General features: G+C 40.4%; 1 protein-coding gene across 1 annotated transcript in view; it reads left to right on the top strand.

Moving 5' to 3' along the window:
* me1 (malic enzyme 1, NADP(+)-dependent, cytosolic) overlaps positions 1 to 16,823 on the top strand; it is a 70,865-nt gene extending 54,042 nt beyond the window's left edge. The window contains exons 6-14 of the mRNA XM_054621451.1: positions 2,496 to 2,599; positions 10,523 to 10,632; positions 11,152 to 11,249; positions 11,892 to 12,005; positions 12,594 to 12,699; positions 12,966 to 13,108; positions 13,381 to 13,554; positions 14,555 to 14,653; positions 15,764 to 16,823. Coding sequence (XP_054477426.1) covers positions 2,496 to 2,599; positions 10,523 to 10,632; positions 11,152 to 11,249; positions 11,892 to 12,005; positions 12,594 to 12,699; positions 12,966 to 13,108; positions 13,381 to 13,554; positions 14,555 to 14,653; positions 15,764 to 15,931 — 1,116 coding nt within the window. The 3' untranslated portion in view covers positions 15,932 to 16,823. The remainder of the gene's footprint in view (positions 1 to 2,495; positions 2,600 to 10,522; positions 10,633 to 11,151; positions 11,250 to 11,891; positions 12,006 to 12,593; positions 12,700 to 12,965; positions 13,109 to 13,380; positions 13,555 to 14,554; positions 14,654 to 15,763) is intronic.
* Positions 16,824 to 23,566: the final 6,743 nt, after the last annotated feature.

The raw sequence follows: 23,566 nt of genomic DNA on the forward strand, positions 1-23,566 counted from the left end.
TCAATCTGCAGTCCTGACTGTGAAGGCATGATGGGAGCAGATGGAGGTGGGAGGCTATGAGGTAGTGGTAGCTCTAGCTAATTATTAAAATGACTGTTATTATGGGATTATATTTGTCCTTGAGCGGATATGGGGGTAGAGAGAGGGAGAGAGGCAAGCGGGCAGACATCCAAACTGTCAGGCAGGCAGACCCCCTGACCAAGACTTTCTATTTTCTTGAGACAAACCATTTTTGGACATTTTGGGAAACAAACTCACTTTTCATCTTGGCAAGAAAATTGAATTTGAATATTTCCCAAAATGTGGAACTATTCCTTTAATGTTTTATCAGATCATGAGGAGGCTGGGTGCTTGTAAAACATCACAGATAAAAAGTTAGCCACTGTGTAAGTGTTATTCTTTCTGCTGCAGAATTTGGTAGCTGTGTAATCTTTTGTGAGAACCAGCAATAAACTCTCACCACATGGACGGCTCTTATCTCCGTCTTGCATACAGTTTTGACTGCATCATCCCGTTATCGCCCTGGACTGTATCCCTCAGTGCCTGATGTCACCTGGAGTAACCTCAACACACACACACACACACACACACACACACACACACACACACACACACACACACACACACACAGTCAATGATGTCATCCAGGACAATATGCTGTTTGTGCATTTGTGCCGGGTGGGCTTTCACATGTCCAATGCTGGGTGTGTTTTACCTCAGACAGGTCCATGCTGTTCTTCATCCCTGATCTCGTCCCACTGCTTCTTTAAAATTAAATTTTCATAAATCCTGCAGTCAAATTTCTAACACTGAAAGTTGCATATCAAACTATTTAAACTCCCTCATTATAAGACCAGTTTGGAAACAGTTTGCAACAGTGAAAGTGGAGCGTCTGTGTCTCTAGCAGGCATGAACTGTAAAGCCATACACAAGGACTAATCCCTTCTGAGAGAGAAGGGTCTGTACGACACAAAGGACAGTTTAGCCAATCAACGGCAGATAATCAGGGACAGAGAGACGACTCATGTCAACAGTTCAGCGCAGTGTCAACGAGGTCAGCCCACTTGAAAACCACTCCAGACTTTCCGAGTCAATTATAACGCAGCTTCCTCTATTTACCCTTCAAAAATTGCAGTTTTGTCACAGCGTGTAAATGGACAGAATAATGAGGCAAAAGCTTACCATCATACACGCAATAGAAGATGGTAATTTATATCTCTCTCCTTGCATGCTCTTGCATCATCTCATGAAATAACCACCAACAGCGCTCTCTGATATCAATCCGCCTTTCAGCGGCATCACATGAAATTGTTTTGCTTGTTTTGGTTACTGTTGAACTTGGCCAACTCTGGGTATGACTGTCCATTCAAGGCTTGCCAGGAAATGAGTTGTCAAATTCAAATAAATATTGCCTTTATATAAACCTTCTGAGCTGTTCTTGGACATGGCAGCTCTTGGCCCTACCATGGAAAGGCGGCTGTCGCGCTCATCTTAGTGGCACCCTCTAATTATCCATCTCCAGAAGTAAAGGTCGCCTGTCCCAATGAGGCTCGACAACGCTCTGGATCAGTTCCCTTGGTGCAGAAATTCCCTCAAGTCAAAGTTGGAGTGAAGCAGATTTAGGTTATGAGTCTGTCCTCCAAAATCTGTCTAGGCAGAAATCTACAGCCTATTTGTATGTTGAGACACTGCCACGTTGTATCAGGCAGGTGCAGCATGTCAAAGATTTGATGGACTATGTGCCGATACAGCAAAGCAAAGTCTGTAAGCAATCTATCACCACTGCAAGGTGACATTTACTTCCACTTAATTCATCACAGTCTCACTCTCTCTTTCATTCATTGTGTCGGTGTCTCTGTCTCTCACACACGGCTTCACATCACACTATGCTCTTAATTTTCTCTCTTTCCTGCTATATCTCTTTTTCATTCATCAAAATACTAAGGTGCAAAGGTGCTGTTCTATAGGCTCCTATATCACATGTTTACGTTCTTCATTGTAATTCATCCTTCTCCAGCAACTCATTTGAATTATGTTATGCTTCATTTTGTTCTTTCTTGCCGGTACAGTTATGACCGGGTCATGATACAAAATTAATAATGTTAACTAATCCAAAATCTGAAGAACAGCATAGCTGAAATGTTCAATTTTGCCACATTTTCTCAACAAAATAATTCTGAATATTGCCGTATAGTGACTTTACCACTTTGATAAAGCTTTTTATCTACAGGTCTTTAATCAGTAAAGTTACTTTGCTGAAACGAACTATGGACTTTGGTACTAACTGTAGCGGACATAGGAAATGTATTTAAGGAGCCAATTAAATCTAAATGTGTAAATGCTCACAGTTTGAGAAATTAGTGTAGGCCTACTGTTTATAATTTACAGAGTTCTCGGGGAGTCAAAGTTCTTTCCTCTTCTTCAGTCTTCCTGTTAGTTTCACATACTCTTCTCTCACCATCCATTCTGTCTTCTGCCTCCATGTGTTTTTGCAGGTGCTGCTGAAGGACCCTCTCTACATTGGGCTGAGACATAAGAGAGTGCGAGGCCAGGCCTACGATGACCTGCTGGATGAATTTATGAAGGCTGTGTCAGACAGGTATGATCGTATGCAGATCGTATGCAGTCTGCTATTGTCGATTTTAATTCAAACAGCACATGGTGTTGTTAAAATAAATACACCCAGCAGTTCAGCGTAGTCGATGTACGCAGTTTGATCTAGCCAGACCTTGTGGGATTCAAGGGGTCTGGAACTTCAGTTGCAGATGATTCGGTTTTACCATCTTTTAACTGAGTTTTGGTTGCTTCGCAGTGCCAATCAAAACTCTGCCTACTGGCTGAATGGCAACATCAACTTATTAAAAAGTGGTCAGAAAGTCTTGGTCACCATCAGTGCTATTGATTACAGTGGCATGATCTTCTCCAGACAGAATTCTGGGAGCATAGCTAACCATCTATTCAGAAACCGGTTGAGCTGTCAGCAGTTGAGCTGAACAATTGAATGTTTTTTTTACTCTTGGTAGCGTAACATAAAGTTTGTTAGAGGTGATAGGAGAACTTATTTAGTAGTAGTGAACAAGTGAAATCCATAATTATTCTGAATGCAATATGATTGACCTTGGGACCTGACAGTTGTAAACCCATGGTTTGTGGAATAACCTGCGTTTCTTTTTTTTATCTGTATTGACTCTATTTGTCTCAATTCAGGAAACTTATCTCACCATATCTTCCTAAACCACCGAGGATGCTTAATTCAGACTTGTGGTTTTGTGTCATATTCGATTCTGCAGTGGTTCACAGTGAGGGGTTAGCTTTGGCTTGTTTGACTTGGAGGCAAGTTGTTTGTATTACAAATAGTGATTTATTTGGTTTTCATACACTGATCGTATCTTTTCCCTCCTCTGTGAGCTGAAATTAGGTGCAGTCATGCTGATGTGTTTATTGCAGTCCCACCTTTTAATGGGACTTTTGTATACTTTTGGCCTGCATGCATGTCAACACAACTATGTATCTCTGCGTCCCTGCGTGCCATGAAGCCATCATAGCCACCCACTCACACACACACACACACACACACACACACACACACACATGGGCACACACAAGAGTCCAGTAGGAGAAGCCTGGGCCCCCTCCAGCTGGCAACAGGAAGCCATGACTCTAATAACCGGGTGGCTTCTCAACTATAGGGAACAGCGAAGCTTTTTCCCCAATGGAGCCAGATTTGCGGAAAATTTGTAATTATGGACTCAGAGATTGAACAAATGATTACAGCTCTGCAGTCTTTTATGTAATATTCCTATTTAGTTTTCTAAGAAATGTGAATGTGAACTAAAATAGTCCAGATTGACTCATCATCAATAAACAGAGGGAGTAGGGAGGGATTTTTTTAATCCATCATTTAAAACATGCTTCTCAGTTTAAGGAGAATGATGCAACTGAGTGTTTTTATTTAAGGCCAGCTTTTCCAGTGACTGCTCCTGTTGAATGATCAGCAGGTGTTGTCTCCTGCTTTTGTCTCCAGGCAAAAAAAAGAAAGAATTATCCCTTAATCTCATTGCTCCTGCACACGCCCACAACACAAGGCTCAGCAAAGGGTTTCAAATCTTTGATCTCTGTATTTTTTGTCAGGGAAACACTAACCTTTTCAGCACCCTTAATCCCTATTGTGTTTTTGTTGGTCTGTGCAGATTCCTCTTTAAGAATACCACTGCATTAAATTGACAAGATGAAACTGGAGGGATTACTTTTAGTCAGACGGCAATAACAGGCTAGCTTTCCTCTACTAAATGCACGTATTCCACAAAAACTACAGTGAGTGTAAAAAATGAAAAGTTGTGGTATCACAGAGATGGGCTGGACAATTTCTTGGCCAGGTGCCGTCACTTCCTGGAGTATTGGGGTGGTCGTGAGGTTGCCAGGCAACCAACAGAAGTCACTTCACCTGGCCAAGACAAAGTCCAGCTAATCCCTTCTGTAAAACCACCATGTAACAAAGATTTGTTTTTACAAAAAATCTGACAAACATGTTAATAATTCAGTTATTCAGCTTTAGATGTGCTGGAAAGGGGATTTTATTCCCTTTGGACAGTGTTGGTGCTAAACTAAGCTAACCAGCTCTATATCTACTTCTCATCTAACTCTTGGCGAGAGAGTCAATAAACATATTTCCCAAGCTATTGAACTCTAAACCAATAGGACAAGTATTTTTAGACTTCAGGTTGATAAAATAAAAATAATGTTTTTATGTCAGACATGATTGTACAAGTTTGATACAGCAGGCTCCAATGTGTTCTCCATACATATCTGAATAGCAAGCAATAGCCACATGAATGGCATTAAGAAATGTAATCTCTTGGCATCGTGAGAATAAAGAACACGGAGAAAAGGCCGATGGATGGATAAAAAGGAGAAGGAGAGGAGAGGAGAAAGAATGCAGAATGCAGAATGCGTCTTTGACTTTAATGACGGCTCGGGGATTTGAGAAATAATGTGTGCTGAGAGATGCTGGCTCATGAGAGCGAGCGGGGGCTGGGGATTTATTAAGGTTCAGCCATGAAGCCATGTAGGGACCGCGGTAACAGACAGCCTGTGTGTGTGTGTGTGTGTGTGTGTGTGTGTGTGTGTGTGTGTGTGTGTGTGTGTGTGTGTGTGTGTGTGTGTGTGTGTGTGTGTGTGTGTGTGTGTGTGTGTGTTTGTGTGTACACATATATGCACACAAGTTTGACAGCTGTGTTTGGACAGAGCACCCTTGTGTGTGACCTTTTTTGCAGAGCTCCGACTAAAAGAATCACTTCTCCCTCCCCATCCATGGGTGTATATACGACATCCACCTACTTCCTATTAGCCGGGGATTCAGATTTCATCAAGTCTCGGGTGAAGCCGGATCGCGTTTCCTGAAGGAGCCGGGTCACTCGTTAACTCCCCTGTCCTACAGATCGGCCTAGACATAACGCCAAAGTCTGAGTGATTCGCCACATGGGAGAGCGTCTCATGTCACGCTCTTTTTCATACTGTCAAACATTAATAATAATGTCACAAGCAGTTATTCTCAATACATCGGACTGGTTTGGCAGTTAGCACCATTTCACTGTGAAAGTACTCCTCCAGAAAACAATGAGTCTAGCTATTTCTCTTTCATGCTACGACCTGTATTATAGTTGCACGTCATAAATGGCAGCAGTCTAAAAGTTTAAAGCACAAAGGAGCACTGTGTAGCTCTGCTAGCATTTTGCAGATAGCTTAAGCGGCCCATCGGCAGGAAAAGGTTTAGCGTCTCGTCTGCAGGTGTCTTGTCTGCCTGTCTGGTTGTTTTCTGTTTCCAGATGTCTCCAGTGGGTAAATCATATAAGTCAAAACACCTGACTTCATATAGTTTGTGTTATGCGAATGAATGATGAATGTTAATTCAAAGGCCCTAAACCTTACACAGTCAGCTTCTTGCAATATACAAAAAAACGTTTCCCATGTGAGGCAATATTTCCATCAGAATATGATAGCAGGTGTGGGGTTGTTTACCAGGCAACTTTCAATCAAATCTGATTGAGCCATACCCACAGAGTCCTGATAAAGCTGATGGGCTAAGTATTCAAGAGTTGGTTATTTGGTCAACAATTTGAAATGATAAAGGATTTTTAACCCTTTTAGATCACATCCCAGGTCATACTGTGCACCTATAAAACAATTTATGGAAATAATAAATCATATTTTGTATTTTATATACATTTTTCATTGAAATCTAATATCTTTTCGTCCTGTTAAAACATATGACTAGTGCTTACATAATCTGGTGCGGTCCAATTTCTACCAGTAATATAATGACATCCATGCGTCCATCAATCTGTAGCGCCATTTTACGCTACATTCCAGAGGATTTGTTTTAAATCCCTCTTGTAACTGTACACCACTGAAGTATTCTGTTTCCCTGGAGAGTATATGTCACAAGACCCTCTAACTTCAGGGTTTCAACCTGAAATAACTGATTTGTTGGTCACTTTGGGCTAGCTGAAACAAACTATATGTATAACTTGTTAGAAAAAGTTGCTTCTTTACATATTCAGAGCAATGTGTTAGTGTCTGCCTAAAGAATGTCCAAAGTCTAGTATTAACTCAACTTCATATCGGTTTTGCTGCTCACCACTTACAAAGAAAAATATGTGGTTCTTTAGCTGCTAAATGCTTCACTGTGTTCACCAGCTATAGTCACTCACTTTGTCGGTCAGCTGTTTTCTGCTGAGCAGGTAGTCTACGGTGTTTTATTTAGAGCTTTTCTGGTTGAAAACAGCTACCTGCTGCAGCTAAAAAAAAAATACAGAGAGCAGCAAGTGTGCACCAAAGCGATGAGCTGAAAGATGCTAAAATACTCTGTAAAACTGAGGAGAGCTGCAGAGTAGGGTGATAATTCTCAACTGTTACACACGCAAGTAGTCATGTGATCCATTGTTACTATTGATTTTAACCACTTGCCTTAAAAAACCTATAGATGGGAGGAGAAGTCCGTGATCATAGTTTAGTGTTGCACTTTCAGCCACTGCGGGTCAGACAGGATAGTCATAAGCAGGTGTAGGCAGAGTTTCTCTTGCCTGTTTTCTCATCCTAGTGACGGACGTGAGTGCTTTCCCAGCAGGCCCCCTTTTTGGTCTCAGAAGTCACTGAACAGACACTGCTGTTGACAAAACACCAGACAAAGAGATGGAAAGTGATCCCACTGCCAAATCTCAACAGCAGGGATACACCGTCTCTGTTTTTTTTTTTTCATAACAGCCATGAGAGGTAGAACAAAAGTCACTCCTTCACAGCGGACAAGTCCTGAACTTTGTTGTGAGTTCAAGATCGCTCATCACCAAATTTAATGCTATTTCATACATTTAAATACAAAGGAATTGAAATAGTGACAATTAAATGAAACCAGATAAAAGCCTACAAATAGTTAACAAAATTGCTTTTAGGAGTGACCTAGAAATAAATTACACTCTAAATACCCATATGTGAGTGATACTTAGCTCTTAATACAGATTATTGCCAATTAGATGCACTAAAGTTTGTTCCTGAGTCAAAGTATGAATTAAGATCATTTATTATTTAGGACTGATGCTATGACAGGATTTAAAAGGTTCTTCTTTAAAATTAGTTCTGAATATCAGATGGATCCATTGGACCCCAAACCTAGATAAATGCAAAACAGTTTCCCAGTATTTTAACAACATTTTAAAACATACACATATGTATTTTATGGCTACAATGGTACATCCCTCTGCCAAGGGGCCCAATGTTTTGGTTTCCAAGATGAAAATAATCATCTTCACTATCATAATAAGTTATTCAAATCTAAAATCTTTTTACAATGTAGTTCCCTGAAGTGATGTTTATGTAAGAATTATAATTGTGCAGTATAATTAATTATACCATAACTCTGATTTCAATTTGGGCACCTTTACCACATGTATTCCAGTTTTCCTGTGTTGTTACCCAGCAACAATAATCCCACTATTCATATGGCAAAGAGGTGCATTGTCAGATTTTGGCGTTCCATTCAGAAGGTTGTCAAGGACTGACAACAGACTTTCAGGCACAATAGGGACGACGAACACAAATGGCAAAAGAGGAGTTTTGTTCTAGGCAAAGCACACACACTCAGTGTCAAAAACACTCCCCCTATCTTTATGGCTCAGGCCAAGGACCAAAGAGCTTTCTGCATCGGGAAGATGTTCCTTTCTTTCCGCAATACCACAACCTAAGATAGTCACTCTGTAGTTTATGGTTAGTGGATGCCCATAAATATGCATGTGTTCCCAGCTCAGTTGTTCTCAGGTCTTTGTCAGGAGTCTCTGAACTTCTTTGGCTGACATTTTGAAATAGAATTCAATATCTGACAGGTCACATTGTTATATGTAAACTTAAAGTCTAACCCTCTGTCTTTACTGAGAATAGTTGCAGCATGAGTGTCAATGTTTGCAGAGACCTACATTCCCAGATCAATCTCTTTGGGCTTTTTTTGTTTGGCTCTGCGTGAACTGGTGTGACCTCTCCAGCGGCGAGTTGCACCAAACCATACCAGAGGGCGCCTGCCTCCGTCTCCAAAAGCCCAAACACAATGAAAAGTTTACAGCTCCCTTCTTGGCCTCATTACTCCTCCTCTTCTCACAGGCTCTCGATGCTTTAGTGCTGCTCTCTGCTTGATAGAAAACACATTTCTCTCCTCGTCGCTACTGCCGTGCTGGCCGTTTGTCAGTCTCCGTATCAGGAATCGGTGTCTTACAGTGTGGCAGAGGGGAGGATCAACAGTGACCCAGCCATGGCGCTCTCTCGTCGGGACATTAAGTTTTATTGCAGTTGAACTCAGGCCACTTCTCCTCCTGCGTTTCTTTCTTGCCCCGCTTCCGCTCAGTTTCATCCTCCTCCTGCTGAAAGTTTAAGCAGTTTTGCAGCCACTGTAACAAGTGGGAAACAGCTTTAGTGAATTTTACAATAACCTCCTTTTCCTTATGGGGGGAGTTTCATAAAAAGAATTGAAGTTAAAAAACCGAAAGGAGAAAAGAGACTAAAACAGTATCTTAACTGTGAAAAAGAAATGTGACAAAGAAGGATTTCACCTCCCACTGTTGGTCAGTTAACTGACAGCTTGGCCTGTCCCTAATTTCCTCTGCCAGTCACTGAGACACGATCCGTGGTGTTTTTAATACAGGTTTCAGACAACCTCACCCTTTCCTCCCATTGTTTCTAGCTGAGAAATAGGCGTAATAAAAGTTATAGGCCTCTTGCTAAGCAATATTTTCAGACAGTCACTCAAATGGCATTAGTTATCCAAACCATCTCCTGCTTATTTAATTGTGTTGCAAAAAGTTCTTTTTTATCTTACATTTAATGCATTTTCACTTTGTGCGAGAATTTTCCTGCAGCAGAATATCATGAACCTGATTCATAACTGACTATTTGCAAAGAAACCTTCCCCAAACAGTTATTGTCCAATTATAGCCTAGCAACTGTAACTGGGCACCGCAGGTCTGTCAAGCTTTTGTGTGTCAAAGGGAAAGCCGTATTAAGAGCGATAGCCGACTAAGTATTACAAGAGGCCTTTACAAAATGATATAACAGTCTGCTCTAACTGAAACAAACTGCAAACATTAGCATTTCCAGCTAACTAGCTTACTGCAGTAGCCTAGCTTTATTTCCAAAGAGCATAGGGTAGTTTCAGGTTATTATATTGGTTCTTTATTGGATTCAATGAAGTTAACACTCCTGCAAAACTCGCTAGCCGAGATATTGTTACACTTTCCTAAACGCTGATCAATCCTCCACCTAAAAGCCTTTTCTCAACTAATGAAGCTAATATTAGCTTAGTTAGCTAGGTAGCTCGAGCTTATAAAATCTGCTTGCTACAGTTATCATTTCAGGCAGCAAAAGTTTATTTTATACTGGATAAAGAGATTAAGACTTGACTTTTTTTTTACAGTTATAGCCAATGTCAGAAATCTCTATTAATATTCAGTATTAAGTGAGGCAATGGACTACAGTATCTATCTGCCATGAGGTTCTCATACATAATGTTATCCTGCACATCTTCACCAGGTCGTCTTTGCTTTGCCTACAGCTGAAAGCCTGTCTTTTATCTTGGAGAGAAGCAACAGCAGTCGCTCTGCAAACATCCAGTAAAATTCCCCTAACAAAAGTTCCATCTTTTGAAAGGCATGGGAACTCGGGATTCCTCTGTGTCGCTGCTAAATCTAATTTACAGAGTCATAACACTGGCCTCATGGCTTATTTTTGTTGTATGATGTTCTTTTGTAGGAGCTTCCAGGCATAAGCTCATAACTTTGTGCACTGAAAAGCCAACATCACCCCTCTTTATTTCTTGCCCTGTGCTGTGTAGTGTGGTGGGAGAGCGCCACCCTCAGGACAGAAAAACAAAGTCTCTAAAAGTGGAGACTGCTCTCTCTTTATGTGTTTTTGTGTTTGTGTATGAGTTTGTGCAAAAGTCTATTAAGACCATTCACCAATCTCCTCTATTTCTTTTTTTCTTCAGGTATGGAATGGACTGTCTGATTCAATTTGAGGACTTTGCAAATGTTAACGCTTTCCGGCTGCTGAGCAAGTACCGCAACAAGTACTGCACATTCAACGATGACATCCAAGGTAACTCAACGACAAACACACAAAATGGACATCCTCTCTGTCCAGCTAACACATTCATTCATTTTTCATTCAGAAAACCAGATGATCTGTGTAACATCTGAATATTTGTTGGTTCCAAGATGTGTGATGTGATTGTAAATCGTGTGCTCACCACTTACAATGTGCTCATGCAGTCATGATTCACCAATTTGCAGAGCATTTCTTTGTCTTTTCTAACTTCACATTTGTTATGAATGAATAATTTCCACATATTCTTAATAGGTTAATATAAATGTATTCCATAACAGCAAAAGATTCAGTTTTTATGCTTTTGTTTATTTATACGTTTGTTTGTTTATGCTTTTATGCACATTATCTGCCATAAAGCAAAAAATATCTGATTCCTCATTTGAAATATTTTGTTTGCTCTATCGCTCTTGAAGGTACAGCAGTTACATGAAGGTCAAACATACTGTGAGGAATATGAGTCGAGTATTTTAATACTAAAAAGTGTTGCTGTTGCGCTATAATACTCCGTAGGTACGGCTGCAGTGGCAGTAGCTGGACTCCTGGCCGCTCTCCGCATCACTAAGAGCAAAATGTGCGACCATACCATTGTGTTCCAAGGTGCAGGAGAGGTATGTGCAGCTCACTTTAAGCCAGACAGACTGTAAATCTTTCTCCAAGGGAAGTACGGCATGTTTGATTGCATCTTATTTTTTTAAGTAAAATCATTGAAAAGTTGACCTGCCAAAATGTAGTGAAAGTGTTGTGACGTCAGCGATCTGACTCAGTAATGTCAGTTCACAACGGCAATATGTATCTAATGTTTGATAAATATCAGTTAAATATAAGTCTATTAATAATACTGTTATTAAAAACCCTGAAATTAACAAACCCAACGGGATTAATATCCAGTGTGAAATCAAAAGTCTGGTTGACTTGATCTGAAGTTATGTTGTTGAAATTTGTGCCGTGTTTTCTGTACTTAAACTTGTTGAAGTATTTACTTTACATAGTTTGCATACTTATTTTAGGCCAAAGCATGATGTTTTTCCTAAACAAACAGCTAAGCGATAGTCATTTTAATATTGAACAATCATTTTGTTGCTTCTGCTGTTTTTCTGTAGATACATAAAGATTAAACAGAGGTGGATCAAATAGCAAGTGGGTGTTGGAAAATGGGCCTTTGGTCCAATAGGACATTTTTTCTGACTGTTGCTGGCATTGAGATGTCAAGATTCAGCTCCTCTCCCTCTCCTCTCTTGTCTTGCTTCCAGGCAGCAATGGGGATTGCTGAGCTGATCGCCATGGCCATGGAGAAGGAGGGACTTGCTAAGGAAGAGTGTTTGAAAAAGATCTGGATGGTGGATTCCAAGGGTCTCATTGTCAAGGTGTCTTGAAAATGCTGTACATTAACATATCTTAAATGCAATAATCCAATGAAATCTGACCAGACTGAACTGTCCAGAAGGAAGTTATCAAAATAGATCCTAAAATAATGATAGCATCACAAATTGATGTTATCACGGGTTAAGAACCTCTAATGGTGGATTTCTCTTAAGCAGTTTGACATCAGAGGCTCTGATGTCAAACTGGAGGTTTGATTCAGAGCTGATTCAGAGCTACCTCCAAAATCAAGAATATACATTTCCTATGGTTTGTTAATTTACATGACAGGTTTGTCCTTGGATTCACTACAAAAGGCTCTCCACCATCAACATCTGTTACACATCTGTTTTGTCCACCATATCCATGTGATTCATCCCTCATTCCTCCTCCTCCTCTTCACTGTCCTCAACTCCCACTTCTCTCCCTGCTTCTTCCACTCCACTAGCAACGCTCTCTCTTCCCTCTCTCCTCCATCCCACCTCCCATCTCATTCAACTCCTCTTTTCTCTCTCTTATTCTCTTGTTTTTGGTACTAGTTTTCCACAGATGGTTTTGTGTCTTTATTGTGCTCCTCTTATCCAAATCCTTAGGGTCGAGACAACCTGACTCACGAGAAAGAGAGGTTTGCTCATGGGCACCCACAGATGAAGAAACTGGAGGATGTTGTTCGAGAACTGAAACCTACAGCTATCATTGGTAAAACAACAAGCACATCATTTTTTTATGAGACAGCCAGTAAGCGTTATTGAAGCCACGTGGTTAACACATTGTCAGACTGCATTGTATCAGATAGATGACACTGACGGATTGGACGCAAGGTGTCATAGAAAGAAAGCACTGATAGTAGCTTACAATTGTAGACCTGAGAGAATTTAGCGTCATATGGAAAATGAAGATGTGTTTAAAGTTGGAAGACTGAAAAATGATATATTATATTGCACATTGATGGCTTTCTGTCTCAGGTGTGGCGGCCATCCCCGGGGCCTTCACCCAGCAGATCATCACAGACATGGCTTCCTTCAATGAACGCCCAATCATCTTTGCCCTCAGCAACCCGACCAGCAAAGCAGAATGCACTGCTGAGCAGTGTTACACACTCACAGAGGTACTCGCTGAGGACCTTTCTTTATTCCCATACACGGCTATGAATGATTTCATTGGTCATCTCTCGATGACGGTTTCTCAGATTGTTCCGTCAGGTTAACACCCTCACAAAAAGTTTCATGAAAATTGGGCCAGTAGTGTTCCGTAATTCTGCTAACAAAACAGACAAACCAACCAACCAACAAGCTGAAATAAAAACACAACCTTTTTGTCAGTGGTGACAATAAGAATATTGATAATGATAATACATTGTTATACCTGATTGTGTTGCAGGGGCGGGGCATCTTTGCCAGTGGCAGCCCATTTGACCCGGTCACCCTGTCTGATGGGAGGACATTCTTCCCCGGTCAGGGAAACAACGCCTACATCTTCCCCGGTGTTGGCCTGGCTGTCACCGCCTGTGCCGTCCGACATATCAGTGAGGAAATCTTCCTCACTGCAGCAGAGGTAACACACCTACATATCCAGTATATAAACTTTTCAAAACTTTTATATTATTGTTCAATGAATGCATGAATTTGTACTTTGTGTTGACATAACTCACAATGTCCCTGGACATCTGGCACTCCTGAAGTCTCAGTAAGAACAAGTCTTGAAAATGTAATGAATGCATGAAGCCTTTCACAATATTTTTTTTACAGTCATAGGGGGAAGTACTCAGATTTGTTTTGTTCGAAGAGTAACAATGTCTATACCAGAATGTAAAATAACATTATTGGGTAAAAGTCTTGCATTAAAATGTAACTCATGTAAAAGTGCATAGGTAGCAGGATGATTTCAATGGTTTATTGTAGAGGCAAGTGTATGGATAGTCTTGCAGGCAGGAAAGAACTCAATGCAGAAAAATAACCCCTTTTTATTACTTTTGTATTGTACCACTGGATTATTACTACTGATGCATAAATGTGTAGGTAGCTTCAAGGTGGAGCTAATCGTACCCACTTTATATGGTTTGACGTTGGAAAATGTAGCAATTGCAGGAATAATTGTAGACACAAAGAAGAGCTATGTAATGCCACCAACTCTATATAATAATTATATTGCTAAACTTACCTAATAGTCTATTTTGACCTCCAGCTCAGAATCGCTGTCTGTCACTGAAGCCTCGGGCAGGGCTGGGGTTAAAGGTCTTTTCTTTTTGTAAAGATCGGATGCAGTCACCGAGTGCAGCAATGTTTTTTGGCTATCTTCACACATTGTGATGTGTGCATGAGTCCATCCAGAAAACTAATACTTCATGTGTTATTTTACTTTCCGTTTATTAAGAAAAACAGATTTAAATTACTAAAGCACTTGACTTATGTAGTTTTTCTCAACATTTCACACCACCAGTCTCTGTCTCTCACTGTACTTAGCTGAGTGTAATCGCACTTGTGCAGCACAAGTAAGTATGTTTTGATGATTTCCTTCTCTAGTGACATGAAGTGTGTGTTTTACCTTTTAACAGGCTCTCGCTCACCTGGTGACAGAGAAGGACCTGGCAGAGGGAAGGCTGTATCCTCCACTCAGCTCCATCAGGGACGTCTCTATCAAACTGGCTGTCAAGGTCAGAGCTCAGTGCACACACAATGAAGAGCAGATCCACCTTAAAGGGGTTTATAGTCGACTATCAAAACTGGGCGACACTGTGCATCGTTGTAAACTTATGGTTCATCTGTGGTTCAGTGCTGGTAGCACGGCAATGCCTGTCCAAATGAGCCTTTGGTGAAAATTCATTACAGTTTCATAATTGTCAAATATGATGAACATGCATTGATAATAAAAACTGTATTGCTTATAAATGCCACCAATGGGTGCTCGGAACAAAAGGGCTGACCAGAAGCCTTGAGTCACCTGCCACCTGAAATTTATGTTTCCCATAAATTTGTGCATAAAACTTCACCAGAATGCAGGGAATGAAGTGTTTGATGCTCAAAATATGTCTCCCCCAATGTTGAAACAAAACCTACGCCCTCGTACCCCCCTTTAATTTTTGAAAACTATGAGCACTGTGCAGTAGCGGTGGCAATGCTCCACGCTATCCCTGCAAGAAACCTGTTGCGTTGTTACTGCAGTCCAGCAGTATCTCCAGCTCAGACAAGCATGATGGGTTTAGTCCAATCAGACCGCGTCTCATTTCTTAAAAACCTCTCGGAGCTTAGGTGCGTCCCACCTACATTAGTTAAGCCTTTACTGGTTGTATTTTAAGACTTGTTTTCATGAGAATTGTTTATTGTTATTGGGTTAAAAACAAGACATATCTACTCTACTCTAAATTAATAGACTACTTTTAGGTAGTAGTGGATGACTACTAAAATGCCCTAGCACCTCACCATTCAGGAGGTAAAGTAGGATTTAGCAGGTGATCTGGTGTAGCGGTGCAGCCACAAGAATGACCTCAAATGAACTCCCAAATTGAGTTGCACTCTTGGCTCCTTTAAGCTCCGGTTGTTTGTTGTGTTTGCTGATCACCGACAAAATATATATTCTAAATGGACATGAACAGGTGGGCTCAGGATGGGTCATGGTGGGCCTCACCCCAATGCAGTTGGCCGCCAGGCTGCAGCAGCATTTATTATTTCCGGTTCACTTTAACCCAGCCACCATATCTCTTTGAGTCTAGTTGTATAAGGGCTTGTGAAACTTCAAAAACGTTCTCAAACCCTGTGCATTACAGATCATGGAGTATGCATATGAGCACAACATGGCCACACTTCGCCCGGAGCCGTCCGACAAAGAAGCATATGTGCACTCCCTCACCTACAGCACTGACTATGATGAATTTTCTGTGGACTCGTACCGCTGGCCCGAGGACAGCATGACTCTGCAGACATGCAAACTTTAATGCACTGGACAGAGAGACCAGCCATGGACGGGTACGGAAAAATGCACAACGTTGGGATGTGAACAGTGTAGAATTTTTCTCATTTATATGTTATTGTTATTAAACGAGAAACAGAAAGCAGATTGCAGAACTTGTGAAATATTGCACTAACGGTTGTTATCACGTTACGTTTTATGATAGTATAATCAAGGGAAGTCCTTCACAGTTTACTTTTAGTTGAGCTGTCATAGGCAGCTAATTTATGACCATGTCAGCTATAATCCAAAAACACTTTGTCAAATAAAAATGGTTTTGATTAATGTCTGACTGATACATTTGTACTGGAAAAAGACGGGTGCGTTAAGAGTTAGACTTGGATATAAAAGGGACTTCTTATTAAAATATTAGAACTTTTAAAGTAGCCTCCGGGGAGAAATGCTGTGAACAAAAGTTTTTTTCTAGTGAGGAACACTGTGGTATCTCTCTGTAGCTTTATCAATGGGCAAGACAGAATGTATGGACTGTTCATTTAGTCTTTAGCCTCATAACTGTCATACATCATCTCTTGAAGGCTCTACAATAACCAACTTGAAATGCACAAAGGTTTTTCTGAAATGCATCTTACGGTGCTCTGGCTCCCTTTAGAGGCCAATTCCTGTCATTGCAATATAATTGGTTGAATATCTTTGTATGGCCCCATTATCAATTCTATGTGCAAATGTATATTTTTAGATTCATTTTGACAGGGAACAAAATAACCCTATTGAGACTTAATCAGTATATGCCATAACACAAGTCATTTTCATGCAACTATTAAGGGATCATGCATTAATTGTGGTATGTGGAACCCATAAAACGGAGCCGTACACTCAATTGGTGTGTACATGTGAGACACAATAAAAGCGGCAGGGGAATCAAACTGGTCTACTGTCCATCAGTGTATTCTGTGTCTGTCCACTGTCTGATTTTAAGTGGAGATGATTTTACATTAATGAATCAATCACTGGCCAGACAGTCAGTACCAGAGGCCTTGGCTGGCCTGCTGCCCAACCCAGTCTGAAATCAATAGAGAAGCAGCCGGACCAGTCAGCATTCAGCGTTGAGCGTCTGGCCCCGGGCATGATTCAGAGAGACAAACATTAGTTTACCCTCCTTGCCTCACCCTCCCTTTTTGATTGAGCCCTGGGCGACCACCACTCTGACATGGTGATCGATATGTCTCAATGTCAACACCATCCAGTGGTCAGCCGCCTACGACCAAACATGGTACATTAAAACACATAAACAACTCATATATCATGATACTGTTTAAACATATTTTTCGTCAAAGTTGCATTCTATCCAAATCCATTACTTTGAGCTTGGTTTAACTATTTCAACCATTTATCCATTTGATTTTAGGCATCTATGTGAACTGCTAATTTAGCGATATATCTCTAGCATTATCGAGCTAACTGTTTCCATCTTTAACCTTTAGTTTTTCACCATTCATCAAATACTTTAAGCATGGTTTTATCTTTTTCAGCTGACTAAGTTGACCATTTCTCCTTACCTTTAAGCTGAACTGTTGACTCTAAAGCTGACTTCCAGTAAACCCCCTGTATATCACTACCTCTCTCTCTCTGTCTCTCTCTGCTAAGGCCCTCACCCTGCAGCCCTCTGTGGCACCTTGCTGGTCACAGACAGGCCGGGTGATCGGCAGCTGTAACCCGACATCGTTTTGACCTTGTTTACAGTCTCACATGAAATGGCACCTTGTGGAGACCTTGTGATCAGTGCCAATCAGTGCGGCCCCTAAGGGAATGTCGCCTGTCTACCCATCCTCCCTGTCGCCTGTCTGGCTTTGAGCCCGAAAAACCCCTTTCCCATCTGCACGGCCACCACCGCACCCTCAGCATGTCCTGCTTGGATTCTTGTGTAACCACATAGCAGCTCAAACAGCATAATTTAACTTCCTCTCAGGGCCATTTATTTGTTTGATAATATCACAATGAGTGATTTACTTTAATTTGCAACTTCTCCTTAAAGAACCATTGCAGATATATGGATGTATGCACCACACTGACTATAATCTATTATTTTTGCTCCATTGCTTGATACTTGTAGTGGCCGAAAAGTGCAGCTCTGTTAAGAGGGCCATCCTCCTATAAAAGACCAGCAGAGGGCGCTCTAACATATTGCTGGAGCAGAGGTCAGTAAAAGGCCTGAAAAGGCTCTTCAATATATTACATTACATTACATTACAGTCATTTTAGCAGACGCTTTTATCCAAAGCGACTTACAATCAGTAGTATATTACATATCATTCACCCATTCACACACTGATGACAGGCTACCATGCAAGGTGCCACCAGCAGACTCTAACTAACATTCATGCAACATCCAGTCCACACCGATGGCAAGCCTTCGGGAGCAACTTGGGGTTAAGTATCTTGCCCAAGGACACATCGACTGCCGAAGCCGGGTATCGAACCACCGATCCTCTGAATGGAGAACTACCTTGCTCTCCACTACGCCACAGCCGCCCTATATAATTTGAATGCATGTCCTCTCATCCCCTTGTATAAGTCTACTGGAGCCTGTGTTCATAATGAATTTATATAACGACACATGAAAATGACTATAAATGCAAACCATAAATGACTGCATTCACTGTCGGCTATTTTCACCAGTTACATCTTCATATACATATAATAGTCCAGAGTCCTGTATTGTTCCTGGTCTTTGTGTGACTTGGCCAGTGAATGGGCATTATAGCCTGAGATGATGAGGATGATGAATGGTAAATTTGACAAAACCTATGTGGATATTATAACCGTCTATAATTGGCTAAATGGAATGAATTACATTATGGTGATATTACTTCCTGCTGGTCTGTTCATTGCTAAAAATGCCATTTCTGATTAATGCATGCTGCTGTCACAGAGAAATCCAGACTTCATGTTAAGAACAAAGATCTGATCAAGATAAGGATAAACTTTTAAAAACATAAAATACTTAAGCACTCTGACATTTTCAGTAAACCAAGATGATAAACACCAACAACAGCAACATGTTTACAGTCAACACTTCTAAACCAGCATTTTTGCAATATGTCTTTAAAAACCCATGGCTATACACATGTTTAAAAAAGTAATAAAAAAACTTCTGAATATATACTTCTTTACTTTTATTAATTCAATGATAATAATGAGTGTACAGGTCAACACTGTCGGCTTATGATGTGATGAATGCTGTTTTGACTGGCAGGCAAATATAATTTTATGTTGATATGTTCTATATTATTATAAATGATATTCTAAAATAATCATAATAATTACATTTTATATATTTTCTGTGGATGTTAGGTTTTTATTCTTAAATATAGGATCCGAATCCAAATTTTAAACCAAAATATGGTATAGCCTATATTGTATGCACGAGACTCAATACTTATTTACGACTATTGTCTTAATGTAATTTATCTTTGAATTACATTTCATCTTCAAGATTACAAATGTCATACCTGAACTATATAAACTGCAAAATGAAAGATAAATAAATACTCTAAACTTTGTTCTAGTATCTGTAAGTATGAACAGACATGACTGAAATCCCATAATGCTTCTGTGTCTTGCTTGTAACAATTCTGCCTATAATGTCAGAGGCCAATGCGTAATTGCCGATTTCTGCTCTCCGATATTTTAAATTACCCTGCACAGCTTTTCTTTGCAGCCACACAAAGTCTCAAACTGCATAATATCTGTGTTGTAAATTAATTACTGTAGTTCTTGTACTTACACTAGGTGTTTGACACAAAGTTGAATCTTCTGAGGTTGAAAGTTGAACTGTTTTTCCAAAAGGAATATTACTTAATTAATGTATCAATCTTTTATGTTTAGTTAGTCTTATCTCAAAGATGTAGTGGCATTTATAAAAGCAGGGGTTGAAATGTGCCTGAGCAGCATATTTATGAGCTTCATTCTTGACCTCTGACCTCCCATGGACATCAGTCTGTGACCAAAAGGCAGGATCCATAACACCAAAATTATATACATTTATTTAATGTTTAATTTAATTACTTTTTCTTTATTTGTTGCAACATATTTGTCTGTTTCATAGGGACAGAACTGTCTGTGCTGTGTATAAAATAACCCAACTATTTGTGGTGCGAGACAAGTTGTTACACCAACAGATCTTTATGTTCTCAATAAATTCAGTGCCCTGCCCGGCTGGTGGTGGACCGAATAAGGGACACTTATCAAGAAACCACCTCTGCTCAGCAGCCTCAGACCATTCTGTTCTTCCATGAATTAGTCTGTTTTAATTTAAAGAGACACCTCCGTTTCGCAGACAGTTTTGTGAGGCCTGCACGCCGCACAGGTTTGAGCCCAAGAGGCAGTGGTGGGCGCAGGTTTCAGACAGCCTGTTGTTTCCTGGGCGGGTACCACGCGCAGATACCAAGCAGGGGCGTCAACGCCTTGACAACTTTTTCCATGATTAGACGGCATTATGGGATTAGACGGAGCCTCGCGCTCAGCGTGGCCATCCTTGCACTGAAATCTAACGTGACATGTGTGATCACAACCCAAAGTCGTGTTTAATTAATTTTTGTTGCAGCACGGGGAGCACAGACATCATTCCCTGCAGCGCTCGTCACTGAAAAAAAAACAACAATGTCATGCTAAAATAGGCCATTCTGTGACATTTATGAGCAAGTAGGTTGAGTTGAATCTTCATTTCAGACAAAATTCAACAAGTAACAGGGCAGATATTTGATTTTTAGGACAGGGATACTGTTCATCCATTTAATAATTGAAGATCGGGGAAATTTAACATGTTTTAGCCTAGTTTAGTTAAGCTACACAGCACGTCGCCGTTAGCTGTTGAGCATGTCTTTGCCGCCTTTTGAATGTCGGCACATGCTAGCCAGGCTTGTGCTTATTATTCTGCTGCAAGCTCCAGATGGATCAACACATGCTGAAAATATTACAAGCAAGACATTTGCATGTGACCTAAATCCCTCACTTCTGCTCCACCATGCAAACAAGTCAGTCCAAAGACATTATTTAATGACCCTGGACCGGGACATTTGCACGCCGCACTATATTTTCCCACACTGGGTATTAGAATTAGCATGTTACATGTACACTCAAAACAAGTATACATTCTTCGCCCACCTTATTTGTATATATTTTTGGTAGTTACAGCCACCTGTGATGCTGCTGTGGCTGAAAGAGCAGTGTAGTTTTTAGTCTATCATGGTACATTATGTTTATTTTTGTATGTGTGCAAGTTTTATAGTGCCACTCATATGTTCATGAGAAATAATAGATACTGTTCATGGTGAAGAATAATAGGCCTGTAATTAATGCTTTCTTCAATCATATTATTTTATGTAATGTGCATGCACGCTTGTATGTGTCTTTTTATAAAACCATATTGTGTGTGATAATGATGCTCTTACAGTTTGAATTTGATCTTCAACAAGTATAGTCCATGGTCCAAAATAAATTGAACTGATTGATTGACAAAGAAAGGTAAGCCCACCGTCACACTTGAGGCCCTCAAGACCAGTAATAAGCCTGCATACACTCTGAGGCGCACCATTGTCTGAAATCACGTCTAACATGCATGCATTTTCAGATATTAACATGCATGCTGATCTTCATTAATTCTGTAATTGTTTGCTGCCAGTGATTTACTGCCAAGGTCTGTAAACATCAAAGCATTTTCCCCTTTTTTCCTGAAACCAGACATGACCCATCAAGTTAACATGCATATTGCATCTTGAGCTCAATAAGTTGCCTAATTAATTGTGAGAGGCAACAACAGTGTCTGGTTGTTGTGCGTGTGGAAAGTATTTTGTCCCTCTTAGCTTATGTGGTTATGGTGCGTGTCCGTCCTGCCTGTGCGTATGTTCAGTGTGTGTGTGTGTGTCTTGCTGATTATAAATGAGGACAGCAAACTGTGTGTGTGATGGTAATGTGGCCTTCAGTGCTCTCCCTGCCCATTAATAACCAGGTTTCCTTTGATGTGGCCACGATGAGCAATGAGCCCCCTTTTATTTTTTTACTTTTTGCATCAGTTGCGGCATGTAAATCCGCCTGCTGAGTTATCTCCTTAACTGCTCAAGGGTCCACCTGAGTTTGCCCACCTGACAGAGAAATTAAAGAACCTGTATTTCTTCTTTTTCATCAATATGTCACACTGTACCATGCCACCATCAAACACTACACTGACAGTCTGGAGCAATGGTTGCAAAGAATGAATACTGGGGGGTTAGGCACAATTCTCATGTTTGAGAAAGAATAACTAATGGTTGCATATTAAAGGTGCACATGAGTGATTTAGTATGCACTGCCATACCGTTTGGGGGACTTACGAGGGATAGATTTGAAAAAAAAGAATAATCAAAATTGAAGCAGCAGAGCCAGCGATACCCTGACCTTGGGTCTCAGGTACAGGTAAAGCTCCAAATACATCGGATCCTACATTTCCCATAATGCAACTTGGCATGGTCTTTCATTACACTTTCTGTGTAAATCTCCACATCTTTCGTCACCCTCCAGAGCCACAGAAGACATTATACAAACATTGTGGTAAGTAACTGTACTCAAGGTGTTAAAATAAGAGACAAGTAAAAACTGTTTTGTTTCTTTTAAAGCTGCTGTAATCAATTTCCTGACGATGACTATGTAGAATGTGAACGGGGTGGCTAGTATCAACAAACCTACAGAATGATCTCCCTCTGCATCTCTAGCATCTTTCAGATCATTGTATTGGTTTTATGTCCCATAATTTGAATTTTCATTTCAATCTCACGGCTCACACCTGTGTCATTTTCAGATGCAACAGTCAGGTGTTAAGAAAAACCTAAATACCAGCCATAAGCTACTTGACCAAATAGCAGAGAGACAAAGTTAGCAACTAGCTGGTGAACATAGTGGAGCATTTAGCTATAAAAAGGCCCGATATTTCCCTCAGGAGTAAGTGGAAACCAAACCAGAGCTAAAAGGATAACAGGAGTAAATGATGGACAGAAACATGACTCCAAATTAATGTTAATATAAATATCTGCTGGATCTGTATATTACCAATTGTTTGCTAACATGTTTGCCATATGTGCTGCCCCAAAGTGCCCAAAGAAAAGGTAATCAAGGTTTATTTATAATGCTGCTTTGGCGCCTAAATCATATATAAAAAACAGACCAAAACAATCACGAAGACAATCTCTCCAGTGGATCATACAGGATTGCTGTATTTGTGATGCAACTTTTATTTCTCTACAGTATATTCTGCAAACATACAGCTTGAGGTAACCTCTTTTATACCTGAAAGGTTGTTTTAAAATAGTCATCCCTTGTGCTGGTCATTGAATGTCTCACAGGCCTGTAAAGAGCACCTGATCAGGCTCTTAACCTTGTGTTGAATGCTCCCTGTGTTTTTCTCCACTCCAGACCCACATCTCACAGCAAACACTCAGTAGTTCAGGTCAGATTATTTCAGGGAAAAAAATTAAATACAGTGGGGGAAATAATTATTTGATCCCTTGCCGATTTTGTAAGTTTGCCCACTGACAAAGAAATGAACGATCTATAATTGTTATGGTAGGTTTATTTTAACATTGAGAGACAGAATATCAAAAAAAAAATCCAGAAAATCACATTATATAAA

This window comes from Anoplopoma fimbria, chromosome 20, assembly GCF_027596085.1.
Source record: "Anoplopoma fimbria isolate UVic2021 breed Golden Eagle Sablefish chromosome 20, Afim_UVic_2022, whole genome shotgun sequence".
Taxonomy (NCBI): Eukaryota; Metazoa; Chordata; class Actinopteri; order Perciformes; family Anoplopomatidae; genus Anoplopoma; species Anoplopoma fimbria.